General features: G+C 40.8%; 1 protein-coding gene across 7 annotated transcripts in view; it reads right to left on the bottom strand.

Annotated features, from left to right (window-relative positions):
• Positions 1-1,528: 1,528 nt before the first annotated feature.
• The window catches only part of rbfox2 (RNA binding fox-1 homolog 2), a 43,417-nt gene continuing 22,747 nt past the window's right edge, over positions 1,529-22,198 (bottom strand). For 3 of the 7 annotated variants that reach the window (XM_023154302.3, XM_004567907.6, XM_012923729.5), the window contains 11 exons: positions 19,840-20,046; positions 16,002-16,172; positions 15,452-15,505; positions 15,216-15,308; positions 11,134-11,221; positions 10,875-10,931; positions 9,671-9,821; positions 9,050-9,095; positions 6,064-6,152; positions 4,785-4,857; positions 1,529-4,402 (listed from right to left, as the gene is read on the bottom strand). In XM_023154302.3, the coding sequence (XP_023010070.1) occupies positions 4,358-4,402; positions 4,785-4,857; positions 6,064-6,152; positions 9,050-9,095; positions 9,671-9,821; positions 10,875-10,931; positions 11,134-11,221; positions 15,216-15,308; positions 15,452-15,505; positions 16,002-16,172; positions 19,840-20,046 (1,074 nt within the window). In that variant the 3' untranslated portion in view covers positions 1,529-4,357. Of the gene's footprint in view, positions 4,403-4,784; positions 4,858-6,063; positions 6,153-8,598; positions 8,636-9,049; positions 9,096-9,670; positions 9,822-10,874; positions 10,932-11,133; positions 11,222-15,215; positions 15,309-15,451; positions 15,506-16,001; positions 16,173-19,839; positions 20,047-22,198 lie in introns of those variants that run through there. The other 4 variants (XM_004567908.6, XM_012923728.5, XR_013098976.1 and 1 more) reach the window with 4 other exon arrangements.

Raw genomic sequence — 22,198 nt, forward strand, 5'->3', positions numbered from 1 at the left:
CAAGCCTAATTCCATCTTGACCATCTGTCACCAAAACTATGTCTTCAGCAGGTCTTCTTGGTCGTATGTGCATGCCTAAATGCACTGATCTGCTGCAGTGTGGTTGGCTGATTAGATATTTGCATTAACTAGTAGTTGAACAGCTGTACCTAATGAAATGGCAGTGGCAAATGCAATTCACAAGAGTTATTTGTGACCAAAACTGAGCTAAAAGTTGAATGTGGATTTTCTGGTGGAAACAGATACACCTACAGTACAGTGCATCCAGAAAGTATTCACAGTACTTCACTTTTCCACTTTTTGTCATGTTACAGCCTTATTCCAAAATGGATACATTTATTTTTCCCCTCCAAATTCTGCACACAATACTCCATAATCCCAAAGTGAAAAGGTTTGTCCGAAATTATTGAAAATGTATTAAAAATAAAAAACAAAAAATATAATATGTACATAAGTATTCACAGCCTTTACTCAATACTTTGTTGAAGGACCTTGGCAGCAATTACAAGCTTAAGTATTTTTGAGAATGACGCTACAAGCTTGGTACATGCATTCATCTCTACCCTGACTGGTCCTCTGTCAAAAAGCATAATGCTGCCACTAACATGCTTCACTATAGGTGGTAGTGGCCAGGTTGCCTGGTTTCTTCACATCAAAAAAAAGTCAATTTTTATTTCATCAGACCAGAATTTTGTTTCTCATGGTCTGAGACACCTTCAGTTGCCTTTTAGCAAACTCCCGTTGGGCTTTTATGTGAGGAGTGGCTTCCGTCTGGCCACTCTACCATACAAGCCGGATTGATGAAGTGCTGCAGAAATGGGTACCCTTATAGAAGGTTCAGAATGACCATTTGGTTATTAGTCACCTCCCTGACTAAGGACCTTCTACCTTAGTAAAAGGGCCTTCCTATCTAGGAAAAAATGCTGTTGGTTCCGAACTCCAAACGACTGAGGCCACTGTCACTGTTGAAGAAATGTTCCTGTTGCGTTTGCCAGATCTCTCCCTCGATACATTGTGTCTCTGAGGTCTACACATAATCCCTTGGACTTCATGGCTTGGTCAGACATGCATTATCAACTGCGAGGCCTTACATAGACAGGCGTCCTATCAGCTGAATTTACCACAGGTGGACTCCAATCAAGTTGCAGAAACATCTGAGAGACGATCAGTGGAAAGAGGATGCACTTGAGCTCAATTTTGAGTTTCACTGAGATGGCTGTGAATACTTTTTTCACGTTGTCATTATGGGATGAAAAATGAATGAATTCCATTTTGAAATAAGGCGATGGTAATGTGACAAACTGTGGAATAAATTGATTGGACAGTAGAAATAAATAATGATGCTTATTTATAGTAGATACCATCATGTTCATCCTATTATCATGAACACAGTATCATGGTTACAGTTTGCTTGCAGTGGCCAGTGTGGACAATAAAAGTCAATCTGCATCCGGGTTTGCCAGCCGCACTATAATATAAGACTCAACCACTTTAATAATGCATAGAAAGAAAAAAACAATCTGAGAAGTTCAATCACAACAAAACATTTTTATATAAAACATTTTATATGGACATTCAATAACAAAAAAACATAATGGCAGTCAAGGGGGAATACAGACATGACAGAGGAAAGGGGACTGTCCATTGAGAAACCATAGCAACTATGAAGGATGACCACATAGTTTACTATAATACACTGGCAAGAAAACCACGACAGGAAAAAAAATGAAGCTGCCACGTGTCATTTGTGCGGCAGCCATTTTGTTTGTCACCGGGCCTTTTTGCCAAACAGCACTGTGCTCTTTGATGCGTTAACTAGCTTAGATTCGCTAGCTGCCTGTCATGGAGTTTAGTGGTAAAGAAGAACGCAGCTGGGCTCTGCTGCTCAGGAATCAAATATGAAAAGACACAAGATTCATGCAAAACTATTTTTTTATATATAACTCGACAAGTATCGCTCATGCTGGTTTGTCCATGCCTTCAGTGGCTCCAAAAGTCCATCTTAGAGTATTTTGTGTAGCACATGTCAAGCCAGAACATGCTGGGTACTGTTAGCATCTTTGGCTAGTGCCTTTTTTTTTTCTTTTTTTAAAAAAAAGAAAAATTAAAAGTGTCTGAAGCACATTCTACATTAATATGGAGATTTTTTTTTAAAGTAACACTAAATGACTTGAGAAAATCCAACAGCAGCACATTTAAAAGAAAGGGAGAAAAAAAAGCATGTTAATGAAAAGCATGTTTTCCTGATTGTGAGAAGCAGAAAACACAAAAGGTAGCTTTGAAGATGGATAAAAACAACTTCATATCCCAATGCTGACAAATTGTTTTTCGCCAGGAACCTTAACCTGTGCATGTATGAGCGATAACACTTTTTTCAAACAAATCCAGAGTAGCCAAGCTGACAGATTTAGCCAGTGAAATGTAAGGAATCATTAAGATTTCAAACCAAAACAATACAGACTGCTTTAACTCAAGTGCTACAGGCCTATGTTCACTCATTCCAAATAGCTCAGTCGCTTGCAAAACATGGACACACGTACACAAAAAAAAGTGTTACTGTATATTTTGAAATATGATAAATGTCAAGCTAGCAGATCCTATGATCAATCAAAAACAAACAAACAAACAAACAAACAAAAAATGACTGAATAGTCAACCAAAAGGACAAAAGTTTGGTGGTGTGACACGCATACCTTTGTTTGTCCCCAACCAGCTATGCTTTCCAGCTGAAGAACTTTACTCCCAAGAGAAAAAACAAAGTCACTTGAAAATGTCCTTGCACCTTACAGGACAAGGAACAACACAGAAGATGAAAGTAAATAATAAAAACAGCTGTAGGATTATGATAATAACAATAACAAAGATAATATATTTATACATACGGCAGAAAAATGTGCTTTCTACAAATCTTTGGAACAAAAACAAAAGCCCAAAAATAAAAAAAAGCCACAGTTTGGAAATATAGAATACAATGGAATAGAAATATGCACAATTGTGTTTTGCATTTAAATATTTACTACAAACTCACTAACTGAATCTCTCTCTCTTGCTCAGCAGTTGCTGCTGCAGCATCTTAAACACAATACCAACAGAAGTATGTTTCAGGAAGACTCATCCATTGCTGGACACTCTACAAAAGATGGAATATGAGGGGAGGGGGATCCAAATAATATATTCCTACACTAAAAGGACCAACCACTATTTGAACCCCAGGGTTTAGTTTGGGTGTAAACTCCACTAAACGGGAACCTTTTCCCCCCCCTTCTTCTTCTGTGTAGTGTTGCCATGTTTGTAGTGTCGGGTGAAGTCCCGTGCACGGATATAAGCTGTTTTCATATACCTGACAGCATATTTGTACTTTGTTAATGATTTTTAACCCCAGGGTTCACTGTTGAATCCATGACAGCAGCGGCTGCTGACTCAAACATAAGAATGGTTTTATAAGAGTAATAATGAGAATAATTACAATTACAAATATCATTAATAATAATAATTTGGTAACTTTTTTTTCTCTCTAAACTAATTTCTTTGCATATAACAATTTTAAGTTTAAAGGTTTACCATTTCCACATACTAAGAAAACTTGAGGTAAGGAACAGCTCTAATAAACCCTCCCTCCTTCAGCTTTCGGACGTGATTTCTATAGCGTTATAAACCGTCACATCATCTCTCCAAGCTGCCACATTCAGTCTCCCTCTGCCAGAAAGAACACCGCGGGATTGGAAATCCTCTCCTTACTATCCGCCCACGTCGAGGAGGAATTATAAAATCCATCCGTGGGTGGTTTTATCATTTGACTCGTCATTCTGGTTCAGAATGTTTTCTCGGTGCTCTTTCTGCGCACCGTCTTTCTTCCTACTGCCCTGATGTTTTCCTTCAGCGGAGAGCGTGTGCAGGCCACACAACGCTCGGCTCTTTCATGCACTCACACACACACAAACACGCACACGGGTGACGGCTGTTTTAAGTGTCAGTTATCCACATGCAGCCTTTGGAAGAACATCTGGGCTCTGTCCCAAATCTTGTGCTGCTGAGTGCAGAGGGAATAAGAAGGGGAGACTATAATACAGCCGTGCAATAGGGAAGGAGGCCATCTTAAGTCTTATTTTTTTCTCTTCTTCTTCTTCTTTTTTTTTTAACATTAAGGCCATCCTTCAGTCTTTAATACAGCATTCCTCTATTTCTGTATTAGTGTATATAAGAAAACGTGGGACTGCTCTGGGGTGGGATCTGAAATATCTTCTTTGTGGTCAAGTCCACGTTTTAAAACTGGGTGCAGTCCACCTCCGTGACAACAGGGGGAGCTCTTTCAAAGTAATTCAATGGAAGAGAGGAGCTCCTGGGAAATGTAGTGTCTTTAGTAGGGAGCAAATCTACTGTAGCCTCCCCTGTACAGCGTAGCCTACAAAGCAATAAAAGGAACACTTAGTGAATAAAATCGTTCACTAGAGTCAGAATTGCAGTTGTTTCAAGCTGTGATTCGTCATTTTCGTCAATACATCACAGAAAAAGACCAAAACGAATTGATTTGTCAAACACGAGTTGCTGGTGTACGCATAGCCTAATAAAAGTACACAGAACCCTTATGCCAGATACACATTGGTAAAATAAAACTGCTCATTTTTCCTTAATTCAGGCTCTTTCTTAGTTGCATAAACACTATTATACATATTAATCAGTGACTACAACATAACATATTCAAACAATACTGATTAATACTAAAAATATTGACATTTTCTTGCGAACAGACCACAAAACAGTATTCACGCCCTACGTGGACTTACCATGGCTCCAACGCCGTAGGCAGCTGGGGCAAGTGCAGCGTGGTAGGGATCTGCCGTGTAAACTCGTCCATAACTATGAGGGGGGGGGGGGGAAGGGTTACACAGGCTGATTTAGATTAGCTGCAAAATGATTCTGACATAGTGCAGGAGAGAAACAAGTGTTGTGTCTTTTTAAGAAGGCCCAAGATACCTCAAAATGTGAAGAAAGTTAGGCACACAAAATTAATTTTATCTTATTAGTATTTTTTCTGCTAGCTGTTAGAAACTACAACAGTGTCATACATACAGCCCACCCAAAGTGTTCAAATTACAGAGGAGGACGTCAACAAAATGTTAAACTTTTCCCTGTATTTTAGATCAGGAAACACGACACTGCAAAAGTTTAAGAACAGATCACATCGTTTCGTGTAAGCTAAAGGTTCATTTTTGTATTTAACCTTTACCTAACCGGGATTAAATGACTCCTCAGATTTAAAGTCTCTTTTGTAAGGGCGTCCCAGTCGACACAAGCATGACAACAATCACCTCTACATGCATCTGACATGGGAACCACCAGACGCTCAGTACTGCAATTATAAATATTGCAATTTATCACTTTTTTTCAACTGTACAATAGATCCTCAAATTTAAACTTTGCAAATATCTGTTTTATCCAGTAAAATAAAATTATCTGACTTCAGTTATTTTTTGTATTTTGTTGTGTTTTTGTATTTTATATTTTATATTGTTGTGTTTTTATATTTTCCTATTGTATATAGTATTTGTATTTCTATTTTATTCTATTGTATATATTATTCTATTTTATTCTATTGTATTTTATTGCATTCAAGTGTTTTCTAATATCTGCTGCATAACTTTGCACTTTTGCTGTAACAAAACAAATTTCCCACCTGTGGGACTAATAAAGGTCATCTTATCGTATCTTATCTTTTTTCTGCAAAAATGAGATCGTCGAGGAAACAAAACCTCCCAGAAACGTTGCCATAAGACAGACTCAGCCGCAGATTTTCTCCTAGATGTAAAAAGGTTGCTGTCTTATTTTTACTCGTGTGACTGAGGCTCTGAATCAGGAGGTAGCTTTGTCAACCTAAGCCTGGTTTTTCTGTAAAAGTTTGCTCACGTTGCTAATGTAACCTCAGGATGCTGGTGCATGAGATAGGCCTTGCTGTTCACAGTATTTCCAGAGTATTTTAATGTTTTTAATATATCGATATTGACACGATGTAGTTACGCAAAAGTAGCAATTGTGATAAAAAAGTGTCCAGGACACTACGCTCACCTGTCACTGTAAGCTGCCGCTGCAGCTGCTGCCGCCGCAGGCGTTGCTACTGCAGCCGGCTGGGCGTATCGATACGCTGCATAGCCACCCTGTGAGGAGTCGATGGAGACGAGAGAGGTGGAGGACAGAGAAGAGGGGAAGAGTGGAGCAGAGGAAAAGAGGAGAGAGAGAGAAAAAGAGATGCAATGAAAGGGCAGGAAGGACGGGACGGAAAGAAGAGAAAGGTCTTGTTTAAAGTTTGCCATATTTTCTCTGCAGACTATTAAAAAACACTAGCAGTGAATCTAACGTGTTACATTGTGAGAAAAAAAACTGCTGAGAAGAGAGCGAGAGATTAACAAGCAGTCAGTCAGCAAAACTGGCTAATCTGGTGCAGTACAGCATTCACAAGGATGTAGCTCAGGCTCTGTGTGGCTCTCTCACTTCATGGCTAATGTGGGGAAAAAAATACCCTTAATTGCACACAATGCTGTTGTTGTTTTTAGCGTTTGTAGCTCTGAATCGCCTTCATCTATCCCACAGTGAGTTAGACATGAAGGGAGAGAGAGTTCACAGCCATAACTGTGCCCCACCCCGGTTCCCCTACCAAAAACACACAGTTAAAGAAAGGGGAAGGAGTGGCAGGATGATCGTGTCATTATCTACGTTTGGATGAACAGCTGATGAACAGACACAAAAATAAAACTACAGGTGTAAGAAGACAAGTCAGCCAGTCGGATTTTAAAAAATGAAAAAAAAAGAGGGCAAACACACACACTCTCACATGGCCAGCAACCAATCACTGACAGACACAGCATGCTTTCCCGAATTCAGAACAAACAGTGTATTAGGCCAAACATCCCTATGGAAACAAAAATAAATAAATAAGGAAAGAAACACACACCACTGCATTCTACCCTAAGGAATCAGTTCCTGCATTCAGGACCACACAGTTGCTGCTATGGGAGGAAGGCTGGACCGGGGGAGGAGGGGAAGATGAGGGAAGGAGAGACAGAGAAAGTAGAGGTGATGGAAAAGGATAGGAGGGAAGGTGGGAAACCACAGTGAACATAAGAGTAGAAAAGAAGGGTCTGATAATAATAAAAATGAAGAGGAAGAGAAAGTACTGAACTAGATAAGAACCTTTAGTAAAGGTCTACTTTAACAGTCAAAGGAGGAAAGGATGAATAAAAAGGGAGGTTGGCAGAAATAAAAGGAGAAGATTTGGGAGGAAAATACACGGGATGGGGGGCGGGGAGTCAGCCTTGTAAGTATGTCTGCATGCTGACATTGATTCAGTTAGCATGCCACAGGTGAAACAGATAGGGAGATTCCTGGAAGGGGTCTGAATGATCTGCTAATTGGATGAAGGAAAATCTCTCTCTACATCCCTTTAAAACTGCGAGTACTCTCTGTACTCAAATCACAGGTTTGGGTATTACTTATTTAGCTTATTTCATCTTCGTTAATACAGGAAATGCGACGTCTCGGAAAGCTACGGTGCACGATCGCTCAAGTGAAATTTAAAAAGCAGGTTTCACAAAATGAACAAGCGTTCGGACTCAAAAATGACAACGGCGATTCAACCCCAATTTTCAGGGAGTTTCTCACAAAATAAATAAAGAAAACAAAACGCAGTGATTAAAACATGAAGCCTAACATTTGTTTGTTCCATCAACAAGAAGCAAAAAGATCATGTTCGGGTCTACAGGGCTTAACAAATTTATTAGACCACCTGTCATAAATACAAGAAAACACAAATGAGTCTTGTTCAAAGACTAAGGATTATGTTTATTAGACAAATAGACCGATTTCATATTTTTACACCCAAAGTGGAGCCGAGCATCCTAAGAGGTCAGAAATTAATCAAGCTTAACATTAAAACCACTAAAACTATGTTTTTCTGCTTAGGGATGCAAGTAAATACCTGTAATTTAGCCGCTTAATTAAAAAAAAAAAAAGCTTTACTATTTTATTCTGCCTTTACTGTCAAACAGTACATTTTTAATTCATTAGTTACAACAATAATTAGCATTAAAAGTATCATTTTAATTAAAGAGCTTGTGCATACTGGCAGATTAACCATTACAGAAACATAAAAAATGATTTTGCTAATTACAAATCCTGTTAATTCAGGGCACTTGTGGTATAAACCAAACATTTGGTGGTGGTCTAATGAATGTGTTTAACACTGCGTGTGTGTGCACACTAATGGAAAGCTGAAGTGTCAGCATAGATCAGATTCAATCGAGTTTTTCAAGCTCTGACCAAACGTATATCCCTCGATCCCTTTTCCACTACTTCCGTTGGATACTGCACTTAATTTACAGAAAAACATATCAGACCAGCCGCCGTTTGGTTTTGTTTTTTCCTAATGTGTTTTGCATTCTTTCCTCCCCCTTCCGCAACTCCGCCCATGTCAGAATCCAGTGAGTTAGTAGAAGAAGACAGAGAAGGCATTTCAATCTCAGATGGTCAATAATGTCTAGCAGCACGCAGTCATTGGAGACGAGGAGGATGCACACTGGCTCTCACACAGAGTGTGTAAAACCCTACCTGGGGCAATCTGCCACTAATGTCCTGAAACACTAGTCTACAGAGAGAACAGAAACATCTATTGTCAACCTGGTCACACACGCGCGCACACACACCATTACACACAGGCACACACTCGTAATCACATTGGTACAAACTAACTCACAAATGCACAGAGACAAACCCTAGAGGAGTCTACTCACGAATGAGTGCACGGTTTTGCCGTGTTGTGCTGGACAGCTAAGCGAACGCTGGCGCGTTGAATGTGAGACTGTGCAAATTTTGATTTCAATCAAAGGCCTCGTTTAAGTTTCAGTAAAATGTCAAGCGGTGATGAGTCAAAACACTCAAAAGTACACGTCTCTACGGGTTTGATCCGTGCCATTTCACACTTGAAAACCCACAAGGCAACAAGGGGGAGGGGAAAGGTAGGTGACGAGGGAGGCAGTGGAGGAGAGGCAGGCGTACTTACATAGAGATCAGCTGCACCGTAAAAACCATCCTGATAGGCCATCACACTGAGAGAGAAACAGATAATACAGGAGAAAGGGGGGAGGACAGATAGAGAGTAGAAAAAGGAGCGGTGGTGGGAAGTCAAAACAAACAAAACGAAACAAAAGGGGAAAAAAAATGGTGTGATGCGCCACCATGTGGGCAGTGCAGAAAACAACAAAGAAGAGTGACGATTGAGGGGGGAAAGATGGGAAAACGGTGCCAAACAGATTGTGAGAGAGAGAAGAGAGAAAGAAGGGTGAGATTATTACACACCGTGCAACATGCAGGACAAAAATACCACCTCTTTGTATGCAAATGCCTCAAAGTGATACTACTGTTTCTTCGGCTGCTTATTAAACATTGAAAAAACTACTCAATGTAGCTATCATTACCATTTTGGACTTACAAGGAAATGGTATTTCAGCTCAGCCAACCATCAATGTCAACTCTCAATAAAAAATTATATTCAAACACACAGCATGCATTATTTTTTATTTTTTTACATAAAAAGTGCAGCCATGCTTCTAAGAAGACGATTGATCCGATCTGTGACATCATCGTCACTATTAGCGGTGTTGTTATTTTTGAATGTGTTTACCCAGGATAGGTGGGGATGGCAGGCTGTGGGACAGCGGCCCTGACTGCGCTGTACACTGGCCGAGCACGACCTCGGAGGTGAGCGCCTCGAAAGGTTGCAGCGGTCGAGGCAGCTGCTGCTGCTGCTGCTGCTGGGTACGGAAACCCTGGTACTGAGAGCAAGAGAGACAGAATTAAAACACGGTTTATTTTTACTGATGTCGATTAAACATTTAGATTGACTGAAATCACAATCATTTGTCCTACAAATCAATAAAAAGCAGCAAATGCTTGCTATAACTCCCCAGAGTTCAACTGATGTATTCAAATTCAACTAAAAACTAAAGATGACCTATCAACATCTATTATAAATCTATCTAACACACAGAAAGTATTGCACCTTCATTTTTAAGCATAAATGTCAAACAGCTGTAAAATACTGGAACAGCACGCTGAGTAATCCTTGCATTTCTTTTTTCTCCAATACACAGCAAACTTTTCGATGCAGACTAACTCTCGGGCTGGCGGTATTTTCTAGATGTCTAGTCACGACTGAATAATAGTCCCCCGGGAAAAAAATTCAACTGACATCGCAGAAGTTACCATAACGCCAGTTTGAGGTCACCTCAACGTTACCTGGATATCCTTGTAAGAGTTTTGAGAATTTTGTTTTGCATCGCTCTCCTTTTCAAGGAATTTTATTCCCAGATGAGATTAAAAAAAAATCTACATGAAAACATGTTTCTCAATGAAAAAGGAGAGAGAATGGGAAAGAAAAAACAAAACACCTCAACAGTGACTCAAACTCACAATCTCACACTTTCGGGTCCACCACTTCTCCCACTGAGCTAATTGATTTCACGTGTCAGTAGTAGCACTCCTTCCTGAGTTTAAGATGCTGACATCGCAGACAGCGAGGGGAGAAGTGTAAGCGTGTGATGCATCAAGTTCTTCCGGTAACAAGTGAAATGTAATTTGGGTATCTATTTAACTATTTAAAAAAAGACGTCATTAGATGTTGAGGTGACATTCACACAACAATGTGCTAGCTAAATTAGCTGTCATTGTTAAGAATAAATAAATAAATAAATAATCTGAACCGTGTTTCGCACTTTGTAAAAATCAGAAAAGTTTGGCCTGACCTCTTATTGTGATCAGTTTTGGGAGACATGCAAGCAATGTTTGCTGGGTATCAGTCAGGTAAGAATAAAGGAAGGCTTTCTTACCTGTATAGAGCTCAGGACTGTAAATGCCTCCAACCATAGGACTCAGCTTCCATCCAGCTATAATAAAGAAAATTGACAACAACATGTAAACAGAAACGTGTCACAGAAGCGACGGGCAGCCAGGGTTCACACGACATTTACTCATTCTTGCATGTTGTTTGTTTCTTTGGGGAGGGGGTGGGGGTAGTGTCTGCCGCTTTAATTTAGTGACAATAATTTCTGCCCCCTCTCTCTGGTCCAACCGTGCAAAATGCATTACCATATGGCAGTGCCGCAAGGCCCTCTCCGTTCGAGTACGGCGTGGTCATCTTCTTGTTTGTCATCACTCTGGCTGTGGCGTTATTAACCTGGACACCAAAGAAAGTGATCAGAGGCTCATTTCATTCACTTTTAATGGTTGACACAAGCACAGTCCAATCACAGGTCAGGTTACGCTGAGTTTTGTCTGTGACACTTCATATGATTACTGGAGCTTTCATATTCAGTGAGGTGTCGTTTTACTTTTCACAGTTTTGTACTTATGACAGGGGTTAATTCTGTTGATGAGCAGCGATGGTATTTGTTGCATGCGCTTCTTTTGAAGGAGAAAGACATTGAAAACAAGGATCCTGGTGAGTAGTCAGGCAGTTTTGCACGCAAACAATGCAACCATTGGCACACAGAACAAAGAAAACAACAAAATATCTGAGATCAAAGGCATTCAAAAAGAAATCCAAGACCATTATTTTGCTACCTTAAAAAAAAGGAGGGAAAAAGAAGGTGAATTAAGCGGCAGATTCATCAGTTGAACACAATGCAAAAAACATCAATCGAAGAGTTCATACACAAATTACACACGGCCAATCAAGAGCGCATCACATCACCAGAGGTGAGCAAAACTAGCCAGTCAGCAAGCATCAGATGCAGCAAGAGACCAATCAAATAAGGTCGGCAGCCCTCCCAATCAAATACACATCATACAGAAAAAAGGAGGAAGAGGAGGGAGAGAGAACAACAGAGAAAGGACAGAAATATAAAAGGGATGCAGAAGGAGGAGCCAGTCCACATGAAAACACACAGAAAAAACACACACATGACGTGGAGAAGAGAGACAGCGAGTGAACAGTCCATCCAAATGTGCAGTTCTTCAAACAAACGAACAATAAGATGCAATACACTCGTACAACATTCATCTGACCGTTTGCCTACATTGGATCTAACTGTACGTGAGCAGTGATGGAGAAATGATGGATGGAGCAAGAACGAGTACAGAAAGAGAAAAAGTCTAGATAAAAGACAGAGAGGATGGGGGATGCAAATATCATTCCTCAAATCAAAAAATAAAAATCAAATGAAAAAAATCAAACAGAAACCACGGCTGTGAAACACTGCCAGGCATTTCAGATCAGTGTCACACGCCAGAAACACCTCGAAGCACACAACCACCAACACACACCATCCAGAACCAAACTTATCGAAAACAAGGAAACCGCTTAACAGAAATCAGAACAAAGAAAAGCTGTCGCTGATTTTAAAAAAATTCTACTAATTATTTCATGACAGCTTTTTTAAAATCTTTTGTATTTTTTTTTCTCAAATTACCACATTTAGTAAAATTGCTTTACGATATGCTTGCATCCCCTTTAGGGCAACACACTATTCATCCACAGGTACAGCTTTAAGAGGAAATGTCACGTCTGCACAGCCGTATCTCTGCAACTGTCTGCAGTCCGCAAATTGGTGCAGAAGGTTGTAGTCAAGCACTACAGCACGCCATGATATACAGACTACTATTATCCCCTCTCCAGTTAAGCTAACATTGCACACATGCTTTAGCATGCTGTCCCACTAAGGTGCAGAAAATGCAGCTATCAGCTGACACATGACACAGAGAGATGACATAGTACTATATGACGTCATACAGATGACGAGAAAGAGAGTAAACCATGCAGGATACAGCTCTGGAATTAAATGCTGAATGCAGTTAGAGAGGTGATTGGAATGAACGCATAAGAAGTGGTAGTCATAGTTGTTGCACTTGCAGATAGATGCAGTACATTCAGTTACACAAGTGGCCTTTTTGTAATGCCATGCGGTCAATGGCTAATCACGTAAATCGTTTCATTCACCACCTCCCCAAATCAATCACAGGATTAGCCAATCAGGTTCTGTCAATCGACCAATCAAGCCTCCCTTAAGTAAGAGGAGTCCTTCATTTGGGTGTTGGGTGCATCGTTATTTATTCTTTTTAATTTCATTTGGACGGATGGGGTTGGGGGGAGGGGTCATTCAAAGATGATGCCATGTGTACACAACTTACCGTTGGCAGGGAAACGGCGTGAGGACACGCGAGCAGTTACCGTGGAGACTGACAACAACAACAACATACAAAAATCATCAGGGAAATAGAGAAAATATATGTAAGAAAGAAATGATGAACCAAAAAAACCAAAAAAAAAAAAAAAAGTAAACATAAACAAAACGAGGTAATGAAAAGCAACCCCCACCCTGTGGTAGAGAGGAAGTGATGTAACAGGTCACGTGTCAACAGTCACCTACAAGAATCAGCCACATCACAACAATCTAGCCTCTAAAAAAACAATTAAAAAAACAACAACAACAAAAAAACCCTCTGCGAACAAAGGAAAGAAATAGAACGGAAACAGAAAACGTCAGAAATTAAAATATAACTTGGGGAAGGAAACTACACGTTATAGTATTGTCCAGGTTATATTCAAATAACTGACAAAGTTATCACTCAAAGTCTAACTGATTCCCACTCTCTGGTGTTTGTGCTACCTGACTACATCCCAGGAAGGGGGAAATGGACAGAGAAATTTAGGTAGGAATGGACAGAAGAGATGAAGATGCATATGGGACACGGAGTGGGAAAGACAGACTGACTGGCCGGGTGGGGGAGAAAATAGAGTGGAGAAAGATGGAGGACCAATGAAATAAAAGGACAGGAGAGGGGATGACTATTCTCTTCACTTGTTTGTTCTGTCTCCACCCTCCATATTTTTTATTTATTCATTTTTTGAAACATTCTCCACACCCACACACAAGAGACAGAGAAGAGAGCAGGACATTCAGGACCATGCAGAAGAGCTTTAGTAGCAAGTAGAAATCATTTTTTAAAAAAGAAAAAAAAATCAAAAGCGTGATTTTAAAATCAAAAGAGCCAGAGCAAATGGCGAAAGCACGGTGTATTTGATCTCCCAGGCCATTTGCAACTGAAATCCGAGCTCATGCTAACAAATTAAAGGAAAAAAAAGGAAAAATAAGTCACAAGAAAAAGCACTTCCATGAGATCTAGTGTTGTTTTTCAGGAGCGCTGGATGCAGGTGTGTGTGTGTGTGTGTGTGTGTGTGTGTGTGTGTGTGTGTGTGTGTGTGTGTGTGTGTAAAACAACACTTCTCTTTTTATTTTTAACCGTTCATCTTGCACATCTGAGATTAAAGGGTGTTTTTTGTTGGCTTTTTTTTTTTTACAAAAGCATCAGAAATGACACCACACTTCTCACAGCAGCCTTATTCCCAAAACTGCCCCCCTGAAAATGCCCCACCCCAACGCCCATCATGCATCAATCTCGTAAACACACCAAACGTAAAAAAACTACGACTCAGTGGCAGCCGCGCAATTTCAAGTGAAAAGAGTGAAAAATCCTTGACAACATCTGAGCCAGTGCTCCATCCATGCAACATACAGTAGCCTCTTACACCAGCAGCAAGCACTTTTCTCCCCCCCCCACCCAAGAGGAAAATAACTGAGAGGCTTTTAACTGCTCATCCAGTCATAAACACAACCATAAATCAAGAATGGCCACTCGTCATGATCATGGAAGAAGTGACGATGATGATGAGGATGATGGAAAAGGTGCAGGAGGACAGATTAAACAAAAATAATAGTAATTTAAAAAGAAGGAAAAAAAATCATCCATGCTGTGATGTAAGCAGATATCATCAGCAATCGTGTCGTAGTGACTTCTCACCAGCCATGCCTGTTGTGTAGCCACTCCACCCAGCATGCTTTGCAAACCACACGACTTTTAAGGATCAAGGTGCAATGGGACAGCGCACGATATCGAGAAGAACGAGAACAGCATTAACAGCACGAACATCAACAGGAAGTGGCTTCAAAAGAGACGCCTTTGCGTGCGGCACCACTGCACCATGCTATAGTGAAGCCGAAGGGAGGAGGGGGGGGTGGGGGGGTGGGGGGTTTAAACAACAGCCATCCGGAAACCTTCTCTGGGCCAGAAGAATTAAGGTCACAGTTGGACATGGAGGGGACACAGAGGAGAAAATGGTCACTGTTGAAAAAAAAAATTAAAATAGGAAAAAGAGGCGAGCGTGCCGTTACCTCGATTTTACGTCCTTCCACCAGCGTGCCGTGGAGCTTCTCTCTGGCCCTCTCTGCATCTGCGCTCGACTCAAACGTAACAAAACCGAAGCCCTGCAAGCAAAGGAGGGTAAAGAAACGACAAGGAGACGCAGGAGGAGGAGGAGAAGGAGATTGCAGTTAAGCTTCTTTTTTTTCTTTTTTTTTTGCTGCATTTTGAAATGCCTGACATGTTTTCTTTTTCCTCAGTGTCCTACCTTCGATCCCCTCTCGTTAAAAATGATCTCCACATCAAGGATTTTGCCAAATTGCTGAAACAAGAAACAGGAAAATAATGAATTAATTAATTAAAAAAAGAGAAGGAAAATGAAGAAGCTGAGCGAGCATGTAAGTCACACACACTGCTTCTCGCCACGGGGTGTCAGCACTGTTCAACCACGATGAGCTGGCACTGAGCCTACACTGGCTGCTAGGTCTTCTACCATATCTTCCTTTCCTCTGTTCTTTTCTCTGCACTGCATTTTAGAGCCGTTCCTCTTGCAAAACTGGAGGGAACCAGGCCGGATTATTACACTTCACTTTAGATAAGCTGCTGGAGAGCTGAAAATCTAAATAATCAAATAAGACAATGGATTCTGCTCAGCAAAAAAACAGCATGGCAAACCCTTGTTTTTATATAAGCGTCACTAGAAGATAGCAAAGGGCTGCAGTCACTAGATGAGGGGGGTTTAGTTTAGAGGGGATTTTACTCTGTTATGTAACGATACACAGTGGAGGGGAAAAAAGGCAACGTTCTGGTCCGCTTACCCCAAACATCTGCCGTAGGTCAGGGTCTCGGAAGCGGAAGGGGATGTTAGATACGTGAAGGCGTTTGGGGGTGGCCTTGGAGTCCGAATCGTCTCCGGCGTTCCCCCCGCCGCCTCCACCTCCCGAGCCAACCCCAGACTGGCCGTCAATCTGGGAGGACCCATCTGACTGCTTAGACACAAGGATGCAAAAAGACAAACAGAGACAGACAGACGAAAACAAAGAGGTCTTGTTAGGGTTGCGAAAAGACGATACGCAATGCACCATTAGCTGACAGACTGTCATCTGTCAGATTTGCACTGCAGTAGGCGCTGCTCGCTGCTTCCATTAATCAGCTGATTATTGTGCTGATTAGTTCATTAATCAGCTTGCACAAATTATGGATTGAACAGGAAAAATGTCCAAGTACTCGCTTTGCCTAGAAACAGGGAAAAAGCACAAAATATCGATTATGTTTCATAATCGATATTTTGTGCTTTTTCCCTGTGAGAAGAACACAAAGACAGTATTTTTCCCATTTTTTGGCGTGTTGCTTGAACAGAGTCCAAAATTATTAAAGGGAAAATTAAAACCGTTGCAAAAATCTGTGAATTGACTCAAACAACCGACAGAACATAATAAATAAATGATTTAACCTCAACATATTTGTATTGCCTCTGGTTATAAGCAGCAGTGTACAACGAATGAAAACCATGACTGTTTTTATTCACTGTAAATTTTATTTCATGTGACGCTGTAGTATTTGATTTAAAAAATACTTATGGCACAGTCCAAAGGTCTTGAGCCACCTTTCATTTCTTTATATTTTGCTTGAAAAATTTGAAAAGGTTTGCAGTGATTTATTGAAACACGTGCAAACATACATGCACAATATAGTATATAAGGCAAAAAGAGAATTTGTACAATTGCAGCGTGTTTTACAGATGGCTGTAGACACTCACTGCTGCACCTCCATCCTGACCTCCTCTCTACAAACTGACAACAATTTGTACCAAAAAATGTCAAATTTGGATTCATTGCTGCATAAAATTTGTGGCAACAAGTATTTGTGTTGTCTGTGAGATCTTTACTGGATTTCTTCTTATTTCTTAAGGACATGACTTTCTGTTTATCTGGTGTAGGTAGTTTTCTTTATCCCTGCCACTTCTTTTCTCCTCCATTTGGCCAGTTTCCTCAGCATTTTAAGGACACGCTGCACACCCTGCTGAGATATGCCAAGTTTTCTGCTAATAGCTCTTTGATAATCACCTTGTTGGTGCAAAAATAAAATGTCAATTTCAAATTGTGTTATCGCTGGCATTTTTCACAGATTCAACTAAAGAAATGGGGAAAAAATTACGGGTCTTTGTGACACACTGCTAGTAACGGTGCCAGAAGTGCCAAAGATATCATCTAAAATTGGCTCTTTGCTCAGTTGTCTGCTGTGTGGAGACACAACACCGCTTCATATCTTGACTAAGGATTTTTTTCTTTTGCTTGAATTATTCATAAGTCAGTGTTAAGTTGCTTAACAAACAACGACAAGGGGGGAAAAAGCAAACATTACTTTAAAAATGAGAAACTTTAGGGACTGGAGTGAGTAGAAAAGCAGCCAATGTCCAAAGAAAAACTTCAAAAGACCTTCAGAAAATCTATATATAAAGAAATGAGGTGTGGGTCAAGACTTTTGCACAGTACTGTCATTCTCTGGATTTGCAAAATTAGACACACAGTCCAATCTAAACATGTAGTTTCTCTCAGCTGTCCAATTTCAATATTTATAAGGATTTATTGTTGATGATGTTTAAATACCACCATCTGAAAAAAATGAAACCTGAATTTTTCACCTTTTTTCCACCTGAAGAAAAAACAGTGGATAAAAATTAACTGTGGTGACAAAACATTGCATATAACATTATATAAGTGGCGGCCATCAGCAGTAACACCCATGTCAAATTCCTGCTTTAAGCAAATTGTGTTTTCACACTTCTGTCATTTTTTAAAAAGTTGGGTAGGCAATGTTACCAACAGTCGTTCTTTGTGTGAGCGTTTAGCTGTGTGGGCTTTTGCATGTCAAAGTGCTCAAAGACAAACAAAGCAAAAAGAAGAGTGAAGATTGGGCTGTAATTTGCAAGTCGACCAGAGAAGAAAAAAAAAACAAAAACCCTCCAAATAAATGTAGCTATTCCACCCTAACTGCTGGATGAGTTAAAAAAAAAGAAGCTGTTTTCCTATCATAATGATAGAAAGCACTTAGAGAGTGAATACCAAACCATGGCAAATGACCTGTTTTGCAATTTCAAAGAAACTGATCCAGAACTCTCCCACTCTTGCCTCCAAAACATTTAATGGGTTCTTTCTTTGCCCGCGCTCCACCTTTCCACAGTTTCATAAAATACGGTTTGGTAGTTTTTACATAAACTTGATGACAGACAGAAAAAGGCAGCCTTCACACTAGGGCTGGGTATCGTCACTGATTTCTAGAATCGATTCAATTCCGATTCACAAGGTCCCAAATCGATTCGATCCACGATTCGATTTAATTCGATTCGATTCGATTTAAATCTGGGAAATTTTGACAGTCAGAAGTATAATTCAGATCAGAACATTTACATATTTTTGTATCTATAAAAAGGAAGCTGACACTCGCAAGACTTTATCCAAGGTGTGAGCATCACAGCAGATGCCTTTGTGTCAAAGTAGCTGAAGATAAAACACAGAAAAACATGTAGGTGATTTTCCTGGCCTGGGATTTTATAAAAATATTCTGCAGTACATCAAAAACGAAAGAAAACCATTAATTAATCAACATTACCTCTGACGTTACAGCGGTTTTATTAGACACACGGCTAAGCATTTTGCATTTTGAATAATATTAAAAAGTTTAAATTTGTTCAGTATTGAACAGCAGAAATGAGGTTTTCTTTTCGGAAGAATGTAAAAGGGAAAAAAACAGCGGCCGACAGCCTGTAAACAGCGGTAGACTTGTGCGTAACAAGCAAGCGAATAATGAAGAAAGGGAAACTGTTCGAGAGAGAGAGAGGGTGGGGGGGGGAGGGAGAGAGAGAGAGCTGCGCATCGCAATGGAAGCAAAACAGTAAAAGAGTGAATTCATGACGATGTTTATGTGAAGCGTTTGGATCTTCTTTAGCTGCTGGTTCGGTCAATATTGTTTGGAGAGAGATCAAACTAACAGCTTTAGAATCAGCGCATAAAGGGCGTGAACACAAAGCGCGGACCCGGATCAGCGAGCTGTCGGCTTTCAGCCCCGACTGTGAGAAAGGCGAGATCTAACTGATTCTGATCCGCGGGTCGCGCTGTGTGTTTAAGTCTATGTGCAGAATCCCTGTACCTGCTCTCATTTACTGTTTGGTGGTTCTTGAAATTTTGTGAGATGTCACCAGAGATTCTGGCATTTCGGACAAAATAAATTTATATTAAAAAATCGATTCAGGATTTTAATGAATCGATTTTACGTTATCCAAGCCAGAATCGATTTTAATCGATGAATCGATTATAAAAACCCACCCCTACTTCACACACTCTCTCAGTGTATGTTTCTGTGACAGCGAAGTGGCCACAGAATCGGTTATGACAGGTGGAATTATTTTTGTGTTTGGAGGAACGATCGTAACACAGAGAGGTTTATACGTTTTAATCCGAGCGAGATAAAAACAAAACAACATGTGAAAATGTTACAGCTCAGTTGAAAAGAAAAACTTGAATTGTGGTCACAATTAGTAATGTGCTCTTATAATATCCTCATTTCAGTCTGTAACGTGTATCCCACTCACTAAGCGCCCTCTCAAGGCACAGCCTGGGTGTGGGCTGCCAACAGAGGAAGGAGGCCGGTACTCACTTGGGCACTGAGGCTGTTAGCGGCGTTGGCTGCGCTATTCGCTGCTCCGCCGGCTTCCACGGGACCCTGGACGGCCCCTGCAGCATACAGGCTGCCCCCGTAATCCAGGGCCAGGCCGTTCTGGGGGGGCGGTGGTGGAGGAGGCGGGAAGGCAGAGAAAGGTGGGGGGACGAGTCCCTCCTGACCGCCAGCACTATCCTGAGAACCCTGTTGGAAGAAAAAGAGAGAAAAGTGAGGTGGGAGTGAGAACTAAAGTGGTCGGCTGGCGAAATACCACGGTATCTTTTACTAAGAGCATCACCCGACCACACAGAGACCACTTCCCCAAGAGCGTCAGTCTAAAAGTCATACAGGCATGGATATTATATTTCCATTTTCCTGTGTGTGTGTGTGTGTGTGTGTGTGTGTGTGTGTGTGTGTGTGTGTGTGTGTGTGTGTGTGTGTGCGTGTATCTAACCCCCCACCCCCACCCCACCCCCCAACCATTAAATATTCACTGCTGCCACATCTATTATTGAGGGTCAGATGCCTCCATGCTCAGTGTGTTGCACAATGATGAGTGTCTAATGCCTGCACGCACACTTACAAACGCCTCTGCACACAAACCACCTTTGACACGCAAACACCCACACACCTAAACGCTCACACAAAGACCAACTGTTTGCAAGGAAGCCGGCCCAAGTACTTCGTACATATTATCCCCCCCACCCCCAAGAAGATGCATGTGTAAGATGCCAAAATTCGAGCTTGTAGGAGAACAACACAGGCGTCCATAAACACATGGTAGAGACACATAAACATGGCAGAGGCATTAACACAACACACACACACGCGCACACACATTCCTTACTGCTGGCAGTGGGGTATGGATACCCTAAATGGTAACAGAGAGGCAGCAAGGATGGGAGAGGACGGGGCCGGGCTGGGGGATTTGAAGATAAAAGGTGATGACAGATTCAAGAGACGAGGCCCGATCCATAGCTGCAAAGGATTACTCAAACTTCACCAGATTTCTAATTCCAATAACTGCAGTGTTTGGTCATTTTATTAAAGACTATAAAAACACTACGATGGTTTTCTGGTTCAGAGAGGGATGCTTTAAATGCTAATGTCAGCACGTTTTAAGAAAATAAATAAATAAATCAGGACATTGTCTGAGTTTGTCCTTTTTCACGCAAAGTACCGCAAAGCATGAAACGGTCTACTTACGACGTGGTCACACTACCAGAAACAGATTGCCTGGATGAGACATGCAGAAGGCAGTAAGCGACACCCCCTCACTTACTGTAGCTGTGAACGCAGTGGACGTTTAGCGGAGCGATTTGTCAACCGGTACAATCTGACCTCTCACATGCTGGTAGATGAGCTGACATCCAAAGTGATTGCACTGGAGATTTGCTCACTGCCATAACACCTTTGTCAGGTGATGTGAGAAATGCTAAGGGCTGCAGAGAAAGTGTAAAAACAGTTAAAAGCAACAAACTTAACATACCGACATTTAGCAGGTATAAAGTATTCACTATATGCATCTTCCTGCTAAAAGGGAGTTTTTCCTTCCCACTGTCGCCAATTGCTTGCTCATAGTTTGTTGCCTAATGGTTTTTCTGTATTATTGTAGGCTCTCCTCCAATATAAAGTGCATTGAGGCAACTGTTGCTGTGATTTGGCGCTATACAAATCAAACCGAATGAAATCAAATTTTTAGTGGTAAGATTCATCTACTGGGGACCAAGAATGTACAAAACTATTGTGGTAATGCATTCAAGTGGTTGCAGAGATCACACTGATTGCCAAAATCCAGTTGACCATCATCATTAATCTGGCGTGAGCCACGTTAGCATGTTAGCCCTGATTTAAAAAAACAAAAAACTCTACCAACTCTCAATATTTTTTTCACCACACCTGATACATATGACATTAAAATGTACCAGAAAATGAGAACTAAACAACCTGATACCGGCACCAGAAAACAAAATCATAAAAACTAAATTATACATTTGTAAATCACAATAGATACAAATGATGACGATATCTAGAAACCCGGAGTAGCACCCATTGTGTAGCCTTTTTTGTTCAGCCTATTCTCCTTTGCTGTGTCTTTCTAACCTCTTTGTTCTTCTCATTTGACTGTAACAACTAATTACTACAATCATCATCATCATTGCTTTATTAGGAATAGTACTAATGTAAGACAGACTCGCAAAGACAGTAATACAATAATTAATTAGTAAAAGAAGTTACAATGTCGCCCCCCCGTCGGCATTATATCACTTCTAAATAGACTCAGTTGAGCCTACCTGACATCTGCTTGGCTATACTCACTTCAAGTGTGTGTGTGTGTGTGTGTGTGTGTGTGTGT

The sequence above is a fragment of the Maylandia zebra genome, linkage group LG6, assembly GCF_041146795.1.
Source record: "Maylandia zebra isolate NMK-2024a linkage group LG6, Mzebra_GT3a, whole genome shotgun sequence".
NCBI classification, from domain to species: Eukaryota; Metazoa; Chordata; class Actinopteri; order Cichliformes; family Cichlidae; genus Maylandia; species Maylandia zebra.